At 35.8% G+C, this 16,773-nt stretch overlaps 1 protein-coding gene across 1 annotated transcript in view; it reads right to left on the bottom strand.

Annotated features, from left to right (window-relative positions):
• Positions 1-1,210: 1,210 nt before the first annotated feature.
• The window catches only part of KANSL1L (KAT8 regulatory NSL complex subunit 1 like), a 140,167-nt gene continuing 124,604 nt past the window's right edge, over positions 1,211-16,773 (bottom strand). The window contains exons 8-14 of the mRNA XM_065880172.1: positions 9,392-9,520; positions 7,354-7,472; positions 6,424-6,548; positions 5,068-5,119; positions 3,697-3,809; positions 2,385-2,550; positions 1,211-1,474 (exon numbers count right to left, since the gene is read on the bottom strand). Of these exons, the coding sequence (XP_065736244.1) occupies positions 1,211-1,474; positions 2,385-2,550; positions 3,697-3,809; positions 5,068-5,119; positions 6,424-6,548; positions 7,354-7,472; positions 9,392-9,520 (968 nt within the window). The remainder of the gene's footprint in view (positions 1,475-2,384; positions 2,551-3,696; positions 3,810-5,067; positions 5,120-6,423; positions 6,549-7,353; positions 7,473-9,391; positions 9,521-16,773) is intronic.

Below are 16,773 nucleotides of genomic sequence, written 5' to 3' on the forward strand. Positions count from 1 at the left end.
TCTTTAAAGGGACTAGTACAATTTCTAATCCCTAACAAAAACTTAGTGTCAGATCCCCCAGATTAGGCCAGTTGGCTAGGATTGTCAGTTATATGGGTACTACAACAACTTGAATAACCTTTTTACATGAGAAAAAGTGATTCATATAAATTGTCCTCAATTTTTACATATAACAAAATGATATAATAGTGTCAAAAGGAATTTTACTTAATGTACACTCCAGTATCCAATATTGAAGCATTAACCTTTTAAAAATTTTATTTCTCACTCTAGGATAGATGCTTATTTGAATAGAGTAAGGAATGGTAGGGAATGACCAAAATAACTAAAAGTACAATAATATACTAACAAACAGGAATTTCCTGTCTGTTGCTCATTTTAAGTTGGGTGTTTTCTCTTCATGAGATACATAAAATAGATAAAACTCAAGTTGAGTTTTAAAAGGTGTGGTAGTTTTAAAATACAACAATATTTAACTACTTTGCTTTTCTTATTCTGTTAGGAGTGAATAGAAAATAACCTGTGTTTAGCCCAACAGATATCAGTGATTTCAAATGAAGGAGTATTGTGTTATCTGGTATATAAATTTCCATAAATAACTTCTATTGGTTAAACGTGTTTTTTAAAAAAATTCCTTCTCCATAGTCAAGGCTTATAGATGTTCAACACCATTGGAAATCTCTTTATTTATGGTTCAGCTGATATTTCATGGGGTAGTTCATATGTGCATTTTCAAGTGGAGTGGTCACTTGCAGTGTTTTTTAAAACTACTTACATGTGTGTATCATGTATGCATGTATACTCTGTACACGTGTTTTATATTCTTAATATATTTCTGAGGCAATTTAAAGAATAACCACGTGTATAGAAAAAGAAGAGCTGTCATTTGATGCATAGGTATATGTGGGTGTGGGTATAAGTTGTTTAAAAATTATTTACCCAGTAATGTGATTTGACATCAAATTGCAGCAGTTAATTTTCTGGTGCTTGTGATCTGCATCAAACACAAATGACTAGCACTTGTCTGTAGGTGAAAAGCTAGTTAGTTATTCCTGTGGTTCAGGAAGGAAAATGAGACGTAACTTGCCTGTTTCACAAACAGCACAAAAGATTAATACATGCACCAGCACTACATGCTGTTACTCTGGAATTGTGACTGTGGAGGGGGTGGCGGAACAGGGCTTATTTTTTCTCCTGTTTTCCCATTCAGTTACATCGTTTTCTTAACCTGTTCCCTGTCACTGATTTTTCTTAACGTGAGTTGAGTAAGTCCTAGACCAAGGGTTTTGTGTTCCTCCATTTCGTCCGCCTGCCTTTGTGGATGGTGGCCATTCTCTGGTGCACTGGTACAGAAGACTTCACCATGGAAAGCTGGACTTGATCTTCCAATCTGATCATTTTTTTCATCTTGGCATAATAAGGCTGCTATGTCTTCATCTTTCAGCGGAAAAGCCCGTCGTTCCCACCCCAAAGGCTGAAAGAGAAAACGTTTTCAGTTAAGTTTCAACTAATTTGTTTAAGTTCATGTCTCAATCTGTAGCTCTCAGTTTTGTAATAACCATTGTTCTGTTCTTTAGCAGATAAAAGTACAAATTCTCATTTGGTCCTGAGTATCTAGCAACTCAAAATGGAACGTACTGAGGATTACTTAGGGACCTTTGGGAATTATTTTTGTTTTTTCACTTTGCCTCTTCCACGGAGAGGTAAACGCTGCCATTAGGGCACTGGTCTTCATTTTCAGCCTAGGAGCACTTTAGGGAAGGCCCTTTAAAAATGTTTGGATCGTCTTCCTCAGTATCTCCATTTTTCATCCCATCATTATTACAGACCCCTATTGACTTTTCTTTCCCTGTGCTTTCTATGACTTGCCTATTAATTTCTATTGTCTCTACTCTCTTGATTCTAGATATGGTTCTTTTCCAACACCTACTGATGAAGAAAAGTACAAGAACTTTATAGATGCAGAGTGTTAGAAAACACTCCCATTGGGGTTAAAACTGGACAAATGGGGAGACAAGTAAAAGTCTTTTATAAGGGGAAGAGAAATATCTAACATTTACTATGTGCCAGGTGTCATTCTGTTTAATCCGATTTGGTTTGTAATGAAACTTGATAGAATTCCCATTTTCTAACACATAAGTGAACAGGTGGAATTAGGTACTGATGTGTTACATAAAGAGTCAGGGAAGTGTCTGTAGTTAGTGATGGAACTAGAACGCTGGAACACAGAGCCTCTGATTCCTACACCCAGCATTCTGTACTGGGCTGTCGTACTGAATTTGTTACGTAATGATGACTCCTTAATTATCAACAAGCAATTCTATAAACAAGTTTTTAAAAGTCAATTAAAAGGAGGTTTAACTAGTTATGTATAACACTCCTACCTTGATCTCTTGACTCTGACTTACTGAAGGTGAGGCGTGTGCACTGGGGTCCTGGCTCTCTGGAGGCCCGGCGGGACTCTCAGCAGCGCCATGCTGCCCACCACTGAAGTCGTTAGGGTATTCTTTCAAAAGCAAGTCCTGTCCTTCAACATTTTTACTGTAAGCTCTAGCAAGAAAATATTTAATTATTTGTTGATGTCTTAACATTGTATGAACAACCTAAGGTATCGTTCATAGAGTCAGTTGAACTTGGTAGCTTTTCTTTAAACAGCTCTGCCCAAAAGATTTTAAAAAATTCATCTGCTGATCTTCCTGATGTTATTATCCTCACATCTCAAAGACTTGAATAGTATTTTATGAAATCTTTTGCCAAATTATTATAGTGGTTTTGTTTTGTTACAGTTTGGGGTTTTTTGTTTGTTTTTTCCCAGAAAACAGGAAAAGACAGTTACTTGACTCTTACAGTCTGAGTTCCCAGAGTATCTATGGTTATCGTAATGTCGTCCATGAAGGACTCGATTCACATTTTCCTCTGTACTTTTGGAAAACTTTATCTCTGGAATGTGGAGAAAGTTGAGAACAGAATCTCGTTCATGTTAGGATAACTCTTAGAATAAGGCTCTACAACAAATCTGGGTATCTTGAGACCTAAACAGAGAAATGTGTTTTACAAATAATAAATGAGAGATGCTCCACACTAAAGTGACTATCAGATTTCAACATGATCTTGCATTTTGAGTTTTGGCTATATTAAAAAATAGTCCAGTTAAATATAAAATACCAGGGATTTTCTCAAATATATGACTACTGATGATGTTAGGATTTATCCCCCCTTCCCTCAAAGTCATGTTCCAAGTATTAGGCGATTTGCTTTTTTACCCTGGATTGGTTTCTTGAGGGTTTTTTTGGTTTGTTTCTTTTTAAGAAAAACCTTTCTGAAGTGGCTTTGTTATAGATTACCCAGATTCTAATCCCTAGTGTTAGGTCTACCATTACAGTACACTGAAATGACCTATTTATGGAGAATTTTTCATATTGTTTGCTCAGTTAAATCTATTACTGAGGCTGACAATTAGCATGAGAAATTGAGTGGAGTAAAATATAAAACTCTTTCATTATTATGTAATTAGCCTGAATATATTTTTAATGTAAACTCAGTATAAGCAGTGTTTGTTTCACTTCTAGGGCACAAACAGCAGATGTTATATAGTATGTTTTCTTCATTTTCAGTGGTCTCCCTCGTTATTATGCAGAATTATTGGAGATTTCACATGGATTCCATGGTTTTGGGGTTTAAATTTACAACACCTGCCTGCTGTTTCTTCTGTGCCACTTGCTTTGCTCCCATAGTGACCATCTGGCTTGCTCTTTCTCTTCATATTTTTTGTGTCTTAGGGAGAAGACTGCATCAGAGAGGTCTTCTATCTGGAATTAGAAATGAAAAGTTTTGCTTTTATCAGAAACATTTTGAAATATGAGAACAGGTGTCAGAGTTCCTCATCAAGAGAACAATAGGAAGAAAACTCTAAAATAAATGGCAGTCTAAGAGAACAAATGTTATGAGAGGAGGTTCAAATTCCTAAAAAGAGGGAGTTTAAAACTTTTTTACTGTTGGGTCATGTTTGAAGATTTACCTAGAATACTTATAGTACCTTGAGTACATATAGGTTCACAGTGCTTTCCACTTACATAAAATATCCTTAATGCTTTATTCATCCAAAACCTTGTATTGATTGCCCCTTACAGAGTATACTGTTCGTGGAACATATTAATATCAAAGAAAGTAAAACTGTCTGAGGTAAATGAGAATTAGTTTAATGAGTTACTTATCTGGAGTTCTAAGACTTCGGTTGTGTTTCTGGCTAGGGTCATTCTGAACTAGGGAAGGGTGCATTAAAAGAGGGAAGGGCATTAAAAAGTAAATTTTGGTAGTTGAAAAACACGATCAGTTGGCACAGAAAGACTGTAATGGAAACAATGTCTTTTATATAATACCTGCTTCTTCAGACTATCACTTTGAATTAGTTTGGTTATATAGTATCTTTCCCTTTAATTTTTCTTGTCTTACTATAAGTTTTATCCATACAGGTCCACAGTCCCTTTCCTGTAATTCCAAAAATCTGAAAAAACAAGTTTTCATAATTCATTTGGTGACACAATCTTACCTGAAATGATGTGGGGCTATTCTACTTTCTATTAATATTTCACTATAGAAACCTTAATATTTGATTATGAGAACTGTCCTAGACTCCCTACATGTATTACATGATATATGTACCACATTACTTTCTAAAATCCAAAATTTTCCAAATTCAAAAGCAATTGTTCACAAGATTTTGTATATGGAATTGTAGGCTTGACGATTAAACTAAATACCATGCAGAAAAATATGACTGATACTGGGAATTGAATATATTCACATAAATTCAATATTTCAATGACTCATGTAAGGAAATGGTATGTTTTGTTTTTGCTTTTCTTTATTCTTTATACATTTTGTCTTTGTAGCCAAATTTGCACAAAACACTTCCTAATCAAATTAATATCCTTAAAGGGGAACTTTCTTTTCATAAGTTTTGAAAATTTATAAAATCAGCGTATGTTCCTCAAATACCAAATTAAGCACATGGGAAAAAAAAAAAGCAGGCTTCATATTAAGTGCAGTAAGTGAAAGGCAGCTTACCTCTTCACCCAAATTATATTCATCCAGAGGCTGAAGAACAACCATCCTCCAGCTGTTGAAGATACAAACGAATTTCAAACAGATTTTGTTAATCTACCTAAATGTAGCAATTTTATTCTGTAAGCACAGCTATTATAGTAGTGTTTTCTTTCTTTGGGATTTCCATAATTCAAATGGCTGTATCTTAGTACTTTATCTTTTAAAAGAGACAACGTATTTGTATTATAAGAAGAGGACAGGAGAAGATGAGGCTTTGCTTTTGGCCTTACAATAAACAGTCTCTTCTACATAGTTGCGTTTTATACCTACGAATGTACTAATTTTGAAATAAGTTAGTGGTATGCTGACAAACTGGCTCAGAAAATAAAGAGGAGAAAAGCTCTGATTTTTAGCATTTGCCAATTTCTTTGTGTGAAGACTCCCATCATGGCCTCTTGTGAGTTAACAGCCACATCACAGAATCCCTACGGGCTAATAAACAAGGTCAGCCAGCCGGCTCCAGCCTACCAGTGTAAATTGAAAACATTGTTGCTATAGAACATCTAACCACAAATGTTATTTCTTTACTTAATGTAGAATATGTCAACAAATTCTCTGCAGAAATTCTCATAATACCTCCTAGAGTATTAAGAGTTCTCTCAGTGCCTCAAAGCAATTATGAATAAAAGAATCAAATTAGTTAGAATAGAGATGGGTAGGAATTACTATAATTGTCAACCAGCTCTTGTCTCTGTTTCCATCCTTTTCTATTTCTACTTCTTGGTGCCAGATTAATCTTAAACCTCTTTCATCATGGCTAAAAAAATTGACAGTTTGCTGCCAGCAGGAAACAGATCTGTGTATGGCATTCCAGGACATCCACAATCTCGTGACAACTTCTTTTTGAGCCTTCATTTCCTATATCACCCTTCACAAAACCTCAGTCTCTGGCTTAACCTTGCACAGGTTGTCACAGGTGTTATTATCTTACACTGCGAATACTCTATGCAAAGGTAGTTGCTTTCTTTGATCTCTGCAGCCTTGTGCATATCTCCATTTTAAAGAGCAAGGATTATGTTAGTGTTATTTACATCCCTAAAGTACCTTTTAGTACCATATATACAATAGGAAACTAAATATTGAATGAAAAAACACTCTAAAAGTGCTGAAGTATTAGGAATTTCCATTTCTTAATAAAACCTGAGAAAGTAGTGCTACTATATGGCACTTTTTTTCAGCATGAGTAATGTAAAAGTTTCTTTCACCATTTTCCCTCCATGTAACCATATAAGTGGGAGGAAGGCAGAAAGCATCTTCCTTTCATTAAATAAAATTTTAACTTCACAGAAGGAAAATTAAATAATTAAGTATACATACCTTGGAGTAACTATTTCCTTATATTGGAGTTTCTCTAATTTAGCTGGGGCCACTAATGACATGGGAATCACAATATTATCTATATCATAAGAGCTCTCACTTCGCAATCGTCGTCGTGCAGTATTCTGCAAGAAAGGATTGTAGTAGTTTTACAATAGTATTTTGTTACCTGTAATGATACTCTCCTTTTATGAGTTATATAAAGATAACATGGCAGTGCCTTTAAGTTTTATACATTGTTATGAAATCTGAGTACAAAATGTTAAGAAAAACAAGAAAGCATATGTATCTTCTATGAACCAATACATTTGTGTGTGGACACATTCAGGCCTATTTTTAAGACCATTAAAAATATGAATGCCTTAAAATACAAAACATCAGAAGATTGTACCATAAAGCACCCTAAATGTCAGTGAAATGATCTTTTAACAAACTCATTTTTTATTAGGAAAGGCTATGAAATGTTTGGTGAGCCATTTAATAAAGATCATTTTTACAATCTTCATCTATGTGTTCCTGGGTCCCTGAGCTTCATGCTGTTTTCTCTAAATCCTCCCACGTTTTAACCTCTACTCCCTACCAGGTAATGAAACAGAACAAAGTAAGAACACAGTGCTGGATTCTTATTTGCAAGATTATACTTAGCATCATGTCAAGAAGTAGGGATGGTTATGATAAAGTTTAAAGTTTTTAGCATACGAAAAAAGCCATAACCAAGGATTAATGTACAGTTAGCTCCCTAGTTAAAAAAAAAGTTTAATCAAATTTATTGCGTCTTAGTAAAATAATTCTGAATATGCTAATTATGTGCTAGTAAATAAGGCTGTTATAGATTAACAAAATACCTATAATAAGTTCCCCTCCCCCCACCAGACCTGCCAGATTTAAAGGTCATAAAGCTACTTTAAAGTTCACTGTACAAAAACCTACTTGTGATGATGAATTCTGGGTTCTTGATATAACATTGACATTAGTAACTGCAGTAAAATTGCTCTGGGATCTTGGTTCTGTGCGTTGAATAGCAAATTCTTCAAATCTAGTTCTTTCTCCTGCCATGGAAAGAACCATTGAGAATGTCATACATTAAATGTAACTGGTAGGTATTAGAATTTCTGTTTTCCTAGTTTGGTAACGTGTTTCTTGACCTGTTTAGATTTAATTTTTTTTTAATTCATGTATCAAAAATGAAAAAAATTAAGGAAATTTTATAAAAATCTTAGCCACAATCCTGCCACAATTTCCATTTTCTGGGGTCTTGACAGTTTTTATCCAGCATATCTTTCTTTATTAATCGCCCTTTACTCTGTTCATGTTTTCTGTAACTTATTCAGAGGTTGAACTTCTAAGACTTACCTCTTAATTTTCTTGTCTATTCTCTCATTTTTTCATATTGTTTTCTACTTTTTGGGAGATTTCCTTAACTTGATCTTCTGATTACTGATTTTCTGAAAATGTTTCTCCTATTATAACATCCTATTTCAGGAATAAAATTTCTCTTTTCTCTCAGAATATTGATAACAAAGTTAAGTTTACTTCCAACTTTGTTATTTTCTGTCTCTTCCACGTTCCTTTTCTCCATTTGTTTTGTGTCTATTTAGTGAGTATATGTTTATTTTCTTACTGCCTTTATTTTACTTTAGTACAGATCTTGAAAAATATTTTCCTGTGTAATGTAAAATTTAATACACAGTTCATATTTATATTATTCCAGTTGTTTAAAAATGTCCTTTCTGGCTAGTTGTTTCTTCAAATCAGTATCCATATCTTGAAAATGGTTGTTGTCTAGAGAGCTGTCTAGTTACTTCTTTGTAGTACAGCATTTTACTCATTCTATTCCTGTGTTCCCATCTAGCTCAAAGTTAGATCTATCAATTCAAGTAAAACAGTCTACATCTTAGGTAATGTGTATTTTTTCATAATGCATCTTTATATTAAGAGATACAGGTTTTCCTATATTTTGGCAAAGATGTATGAAAGTTCCTCAAAAGCTAGATGACTGTTGGTTATCTTAAGGTTAAGGCACCAAAAAAGCATAATGATACCCCTGAATGTGGGTGGGAGTTTAATTTTGTTACACACTAGTTGATCAGGTAGTGTGATATTAGGTAGTGACTTTGGTCTGTTATGGTGGGATTTCTAGAGGCCATACTGATAAATAGTTAAAACCACCGTGTATAATTACAGTTAAGTACATCTTGGATGTAAATAGTTTCTAATTTATTGGGTGTATTGACATACTATACCTCGGACATACTTGACTAATGTATATAGTGTTAGATCCACTGGAACGATGAATAAGAACCAATAGAGTATACAGATAATTTGTTATTTAATACACACCTTTCCAGTTAAGTTTTATTTTTTATCATTATTTGCAATAACTGTTGAAACTATCTTGTCCCAAATCCCCATAACAAACCCATTTTGTATTACTAGCAGGGTTCTAGTTTCAGAGGTATCTATTCATCTTGGAACTGTACGTTCCTAAGGGGAATTCAGTCAGGCGGTTGAGTTACCTTAGATGAATCTCACCCAGTTTATCAAAATTCCGAGGAAGCTTCAGTGAAATCAACATCTCCACAATAGGTACCAGAAATGGTAATAAATATCTAAAAGGCAACCTTGTACTGACATATTTTGAGTCCAGAACACAATGTTGGAGACTAAGTACTGTCCAGGAGGACAGTTAGTAGAAGATAACTCTAGTTAGGAAACACAGGTAGAAGATAACTCTAGTTAGGAAACAGGAAGGAAATCCTTAACTCACAAAGTGGATGGATTCCCAGTCCACAAATAATTCTGAGTTGACTACATGAATATGCTGTTTAATGTTCATAGAACCATGGATGTTTTGTGTAATTAGTGACTGTTCTAGATTATAACTCCCATGAGGCAGAGGTTATTTGGAAATCAGAATTTTTTATTTTCAGTTTTTAGTACTAGTGCTCCTGTCCTCATTTTAACCTACCTAATGCTGTTTCACTCAAGTGTCTTTTCTTTCTTCCCTGTAACAGCTGTGCAGAAGATTCTGACCTCATTTGAGGCTTGCATATAGGAGAATATCCATTTCTCCATTGATTCAGAGAAGTATTATGTACTGAAAAGGAAAGAAAAATGTGAAGTTTTAGTTCCTTCACACAAACATAATGAGCATGTTAACCTCTTTTTACTTTGTAACATTGCAGAATATTAATATACCAGTTCAAAATTATATATAATGAAGTAAATACTTACATACGAAGATGAAATACTCCTAAGCTGAAAATAACCAAAGTAAGATTCATTAAAAACATCTTCAGGAAGTGCTCAATTTCCTGTAGTTGCTCCACTATGTGAAGAGGATGAAGAGGAAAGGTGATCTGTTCTCACAGTCTTCTAAATTACAGAATTTTACAGAGAAGATTTGTTCAGATCTGTAAATCTTGGCTGAATATTATCTGAATCCTTAAGTTAGTTCCTGCTTACCTTAAATCTGGGAACAACTCAGGACTAAGTAAGATTATAGAATACAACAGACTGGGATCTCTTGAGAGCAATAACCAGATTTCATCAATCTCCTGACAGTGCCTAGCACCATTCTTTCACTTTTTAAAGCAATGAATTTTTTAAAAACTTTAAGTCACTTAATATCTCTGTGCCTCAGTTGCCTTATCTGTAAAATAGGGATAATAGCAGCTATTGTGGGATTGTGAGGATTAAACAAATTCCTGTAATAGTCATTAGAAGGATATCTGGCATAAGTGTGCAATAAATGTTAGTTTCACCATGACTGTTGCTCTGTCTGAACCCCATATTTCCAGTACTGGATAACTAACTAAATTGGCTTCCTTTTTTGAAATGTTTGGAGATGTGGAAAGGATAGGGAAAAAATATGAAGGCCTAAGTGCCAAATTCTCACCAACACTGAGAAAAAAGAGTATGGTCTACCAACAGTGACTGGGACTCAGATTTCAAGATGGCAAAGCACCCTAAAAATGATAGACAAAATTTTTATACGTAGATGCACAAATTGGCACATTTACATCCACGTTAGCAGGCAAAAAAAGGAACTTTTTAGTAGAGTGGAATTTGTGAGCAATCTCTGAAAGCCTAATATCTTACGTAATTTGAGAAGCAAACTGCAAAAGCACATGGGAAAGTACTGCCACAAAAATGTGATCAAAATCAAAGGCGCTTCAGACCTGGAGGAAAGAAAGAATTACCTGCAGTAACTAGTAGAATGACTACACTTGCCAGCCTGCCAACACCTCCACCAGGGTCCTTGAGGCTTCAGTAGAGAAATGGATGGGTGGGTAGATAAGGCAATGCCCGGTGCCCCACTTTGTTTGAAACATGTCCTGCTCATCCATAACTGCCTCTGAAAACAGTATAGAGTGCAAATTTCTACCTCTTCCATGAGAAGGATCCCATAAAAAGCAGTGGCAGAAGTTGTAACGGTGAATATCAACTTTAAAGATGAGAACACAAGACTCCAAAAATCTGACTACCAGTAGCGTAAAACAAAGAAAAGGTACAAACAACAAATGGAAGAACCATCTCTAGAAATAGTTATGGGTTCACAGAATACAGATTTACAGGTCTTCAAAATAACTAATATTGCCAAGAGAAAGAGGCAAAAGGCCAACAGACCTCAGAAATGGGAAGTATAATTGTTGAAATTGTGAAATAAAATCATTGCTCACTGCCCTGAATAACAGAATGGTCATATCTAAAAGTCAAGATCATTGGATTGGAAGAGTAATTCCACAACTCAAAGGAATAGAGTGATGGAAATATGAAAAAAAGGACAAACCAAAATAGGTTAACAAAGGATTGAATAGAATGAATGGGATGTAATATTTGAAGAAATGATAGCCAAAATTTTTTACACATTGATATTAACTCTAATGTTTCAATAACTCACTTGAGCATCAAAGCAAATGCAAAAAATATATATATGTAGCACATAAGTATGAAGACATCCTAAAAGTTACCAGAGAAGGGAAAAATTACTGCAAAGGAATGAGAATCAGATTGCCAGAGAGCAAAAGCACAAACCCACAGCCAACATCGTCCTCAGTGGTGAAAAACTGAAAGCATTTCCACTAAGATCAGGAACAAGACAAGGTTGCCCACTCTCACCACTCTTATTCAACATAGTTTTGGAAGTTTTAGCCACAGCAATCAGAGAAGAAAAGGAAATAAAAGGAATCCAAATTGGAAAAGAAAAAGTAAAGCTGTCACTGTTTGCAGATGACATGATACTATACATAGAAATACTAAAGATGCTACCAGAAAACTACTAGAGCTAATCAATGAATTTGGTAAAGTAGCAGGATACAAAATTAATGCACAGAAATCTCTTGTATTCCTATACACTAATGATGAAAAATCTGAAAGTGAAATCAAGAAAACACTCCCATTTACCATTGCAACAAAAAGAATAAAATATGTAGGAATAAACCTACCTAAGGAGACAAAAGACCTGTATGCAGAAAATTATAAGACACTGATGAAAGAAATTAAAGATGATACAAATAGATGGAGAGATATACCATGTTCTTGGATTCAAAGGATCAACATTGTGAAAATGACTATACTACACAAAGCAATCTACAGATTCAATGCAATCCCTATCAAACTACCACTGGCATTTTTCACAGAACTAGAACAAAAAAATCTCGCAATTTGTATGGAAACACAAAAGACCCTGAATAGCCAAAGCAATCTTGAGAACGAAAAACAGAGCTGGAGGAATCAGGCTCCCTGACTTCAGACTATACTACAAAGCTACAGTAATCAAGACAGTATGGTACTGGAACAAAAACAGAAAGATCAGTGGAACAGGACAGAAAGCCCAGAGATAAACCCATGCACATATGGTACCTTATCTTTGATAAAGGAGGTAGGAATGTACAGTGGAGAAAGGACAGCCTCTTCAATAAGTGGTGCTGGGAAAAGTGGGCAGGTACATGTAAAAGTATGAGATTAGATCACTCCCTAGCACCATACACAAAAATAAGCTCAGAATGGATTAAAGACCTAAATGTAAGGCCAGAAACTATCAAACTCTTAGAGGAAAACATAGGCAGAACACTGACATAAATCACAGCAAGATCCTTTTTGACCCACTTCCTAGAGAAATGGAAATAAAAACAAAAATAACAAATGGGACCTAATGAAACTTCAAAGCTTTTGCACAGCAAAGGAAACCATAAACAAGACCAAAAGACAACCCTCAGAATGGGAGAAAATATTTGCAAATTAAGCAACTGACAAAGGATTAATCTCCAAAATTTATAAGCCACTCATGCAGCTCAATAACAAAAAAACAACCCAATCCAAAAATGGGCAGAAGACCTAAATAGACATTTCTCCAAAGAAGATATACAGACTGCCAACAAACATATGAAAGAATGCTCAACATCATTAATCATTAGAGAAATGCAAATCAAAACTAAAATGAGATATCTCAAACCAGTCAGAATGGCCATCATCAAAAAATCTAGAAACAATAAATGCTGGAGAGGGTGTGGAGAAAATGCTGGAGAGGGTGTGCACTGCTGGTGGGAATGTGAATTGGTACAGCCACTATGGAGAACAGTATGGAGCTTCCTTAAAAAACTACAAATAGAACTACCATATGACCCAGTAATCCCACCACTGGGCATATACCCTGAGAAAACCATAGTTCAAAAAGAGTCATGTACCAAAATGTTCATTGCAGCTGTATTTGCAATAGCCCGGAGATGGAAACAACCTAAGTGTCCATCATAGGATGAATGGATAAAGAAGATGTGGCACATATATACAATGGAATATTACTCAGCCATAAAAAGAAACGAAATTGAGCTATTTGTAATGAGGTGGATAGACCTAGAGTCTGTCATACAGAGTGAAGTAACTCAGAAAGAGAAAGACAAATACCATATGCTAACACATATACATATGGAATTTAAGGGGAAAAAATGTCATGAAGAACCTAAGGGTAAGACAGGAATAAAGACACAGACCTACTAGAGAATGGACTTGAGGATAATGGGGAGCGGGAAGGGTAAGCTGTGACAAAGCGAGAGAGAGGCATGAACATATATACACTACCAAACGTAAGGTAGATAGCTAGTGGGAAGCAGCTGCACAGCACAGGGAGATCAGCTCGGTGCTTTGTGACCGCCTGGAGGGGTGGGATAGGGAGGGTGGGAGGGAGGGAGATGCAAGAGGGAAGAGATATGGGAACATATGTATATGTATAACTGATTCACTTTGTTATAAAGCAGAAACTAACACACCATTGTAAAGCAATTATACTCCAATAAAGCTGTAAAAAAAAAAAAAAAGCAAAAGCAGATGCAGGAAAAAACAATGGTGACTTTTGAAAGCCCTCATGAAAAACAGTAAACAGAATTCTAAGGTAGCCCTCAAGATTTCTTGCCACCCAAGATAAAGAAAGCAGAGAAAGATGTTAAATAGTAAAATAGGATGGCAGACAATTCTAAACTCATTTCTACAAAGGGGTAGCTAGAATTGTTAGGTTTTAAAATATATATACCTGGCATGTGTTGGTGTTCCAATAGTGTCCACTCGTTTTCTAGAGTATTTTAAAGCAAATTCCAGGCAAATTTCAACACATCTCTTCTAAAAGGAATCTCACCACCACCCCTAGTCTTGTAAAAGCACATCAGAAACCTTAACCTTCACTAAAGTGATGCTTTTTATTTAATTTTACTCAAAAGTTTTCTTTACACTTTCCCCCTTTTACTCTTTGGTGTCTTGTAAGGTTGTAGTGGACTCTTGATGCATGGCAATTCAGAGTGTAACTCACACCTTCTCTTCACCTGTCCTGATGATAACCCTCCCAGTCTTTCAGTGCTCACTTGCCCAAATCTTCTCCTAAATTCCATTTTAAGATACATCTTGGGGCTTCCCTGGTGGCACAGTGGTTGAGAGTCTGCCTGCTGCTGCAGGGGACATGGGTTCATGCCCCGGTCCGGGAAGATCCCACATGCAGTGGAGTGGCTGGGCCCGTGAGCCATGGCCGCTGAGCCTGTGCGTCCGGAGCCTGTGCTCTGCAACGGGAGGGGCCACAACAGTGAGAGGCCCGCGTACCGAAAAAAACAAAAAGATATATCTTGGCCCAGCATCTCTCCTGTCTCCAGCCTTCCCTTTCATTTATACATTTGATAACTTTATAGAGAGCCTGTTACATGCCAGGCACTCTGTTATACCTTGGGGACACAGTGGTGAGCAAGAACAGGCATGGACCATGCCCCTGATGTAGTTTATACACATTCTCAAAAACTGCAAGTAATGTGTGGTAGAAAACAGAAGTACTATTGATAGGAGATACTGAGTATAACTAGTAAGAAAGCTCTAGGAAAGGCTTCTCAGATAAAGTGTTAGATTACAAAATACGAACAGAAACAGCTGCTGGATAGTAAGGGCAAGGAAGAGAGAATGATGGAAAGGCCCAAGGCACCAGGGAACAGGAAAAATTTGGCAAGTGAACAGCAGCCAGGTAGCTTAGAGTAAGGAAGCATGGTGAAAACCACGAACAGGTAGGAAACAGCGTATGTAAGTAGGGCTTTAGGGATACTCTATTAAAGAATATTCCCTCTGTCAAATATTTTAAAGGATGGGGATGGGAAGCAGGTGTGACATAATTAGATTTACTTTTTGAAAATATAAGTTGCTGCAGGGATTGAAGGGAAATAAAACTTGATTAGGCTATTTCAGGAGTATAGATAAGGGATCATTAAGTTAGACTGAAATTGGTAGATATATAGAGAAGCCGGTTTGAAGCATAAGATCACACTGATAATGGGGTTTAGATACGAGGACGTGTGGGTGAAGAAGGCTGAGCCTTAGGGTTCTGACTTGCGTGGGTTGTGGTGCTATTGTTCCTCTCTGTGCACTCTGAAAAATAAAACTTTATTTTGACATAATTTCAGACTTATAGAAAACTTGGAGTAATACAAAGAAGTCCCATATATTTTTTACTCAGATCCCCCAAATGTTAACATTTTACCACACTGGCTTCATCTTTCTGAATGCCAATGCAATACTGACATGATGCTTCTCTACTCTAAATATGTCAATATGTATTTTTCAAAAACAAGGGCATTCTCTTACATAGCCACACAACTATCAAAACCAAGAAGTTAATAATTAACTATTAGCTAACTATAGAGTTCATTCAAATTTCACCAATTAGTCCTATAATGTTCTTTACAGAAAATCCTGATCACTCTCCATTCAGTTGGCAGGTCTCTTTAAAGTTTTCTTGTATCTGAAATAACTCCATTATCTTGTCTTTCATGACTTTGAATATTTTGATGAGTATAGGCCCTTAAGTTGGCTTTGGTATCTCCTCACAATTGGCAACTAATCAATTCTTCAGTTTGTCTTTTCCCTACTTTCTTGTTACCTGAAGTCAGCAGTTCTGTCACAATTGCTAACTCTAAAGGAGAGTATAGGATAAATCCAAGCTCTGAGGTAAAGCACAAAAACATCTATTTACTTTCACACAACTTGCCCTACAGGAATACCAGGCTATTTGTATATACTTGAACACATCACAGTGTTTCATGGCTCCATGACAAGTTATGTGATTTTTTCCATTTTAAAACCTTGTTACTTAATATGGGCCAACAGTATTTGAACCACCAGGGATCTTATTAGAAATATAGAATCTCAGATCCCATTCCAAATGTTCTGAATCAATCTGCATTCTAACCACATCACCAAAGTAATTTGCACATTAAAACTTGAGAAACAATGATTTGGAAAATTTGACTCTTCCTCTAAATTCCAGTTAAGTATTTAAAGCTATACTTGGCATCACCATCTTTCTGAAGTTCCTCTTTTTGCCCTTTTCCCATAACCCTTAACTTCTCTTCCTCTTCCTCTCCCTTCTGCTAGGCAGAGTTATACACTCACCTCCCCCCTTTTTAAGAATATTTTTTATCATGTCTGTACCCTTAACATCATTTAATAGTCATTTGTGTGTCTGCTTCCCCATCACATTATAATTTCTTTAATTTCCTGTGACTTGCCTTTGATTTTTCAGCACTTAATTGTCTACCTGGCACAGAGTAGGTACTCAATAAATGCTGGACTCTAGTTTTACTTAATTCTGTAGAAAAGAAAAATTAATGGCCAGCTGTTTAAGACGGATATGGGATGAAACCTAATTAATAATTATTTGGATTGAGAGTGGAAGGGAATGAAGAAAATAGGGGAGGAGAGATTGGTGTACAAAAAAATACTTCATTGATGTGCCTAATGTTACTGTAGCATTCAATTCAAATGTCTTCCATTTCCTAGCTTTTAATTTCCCATTACTAACATGTCATTACATTATTGATACATCAC

The sequence above is a fragment of the Phocoena phocoena genome, chromosome 7 (assembly GCF_963924675.1).
Source record: "Phocoena phocoena chromosome 7, mPhoPho1.1, whole genome shotgun sequence".
NCBI classification, from domain to species: domain Eukaryota; kingdom Metazoa; phylum Chordata; class Mammalia; order Artiodactyla; family Phocoenidae; genus Phocoena; species Phocoena phocoena.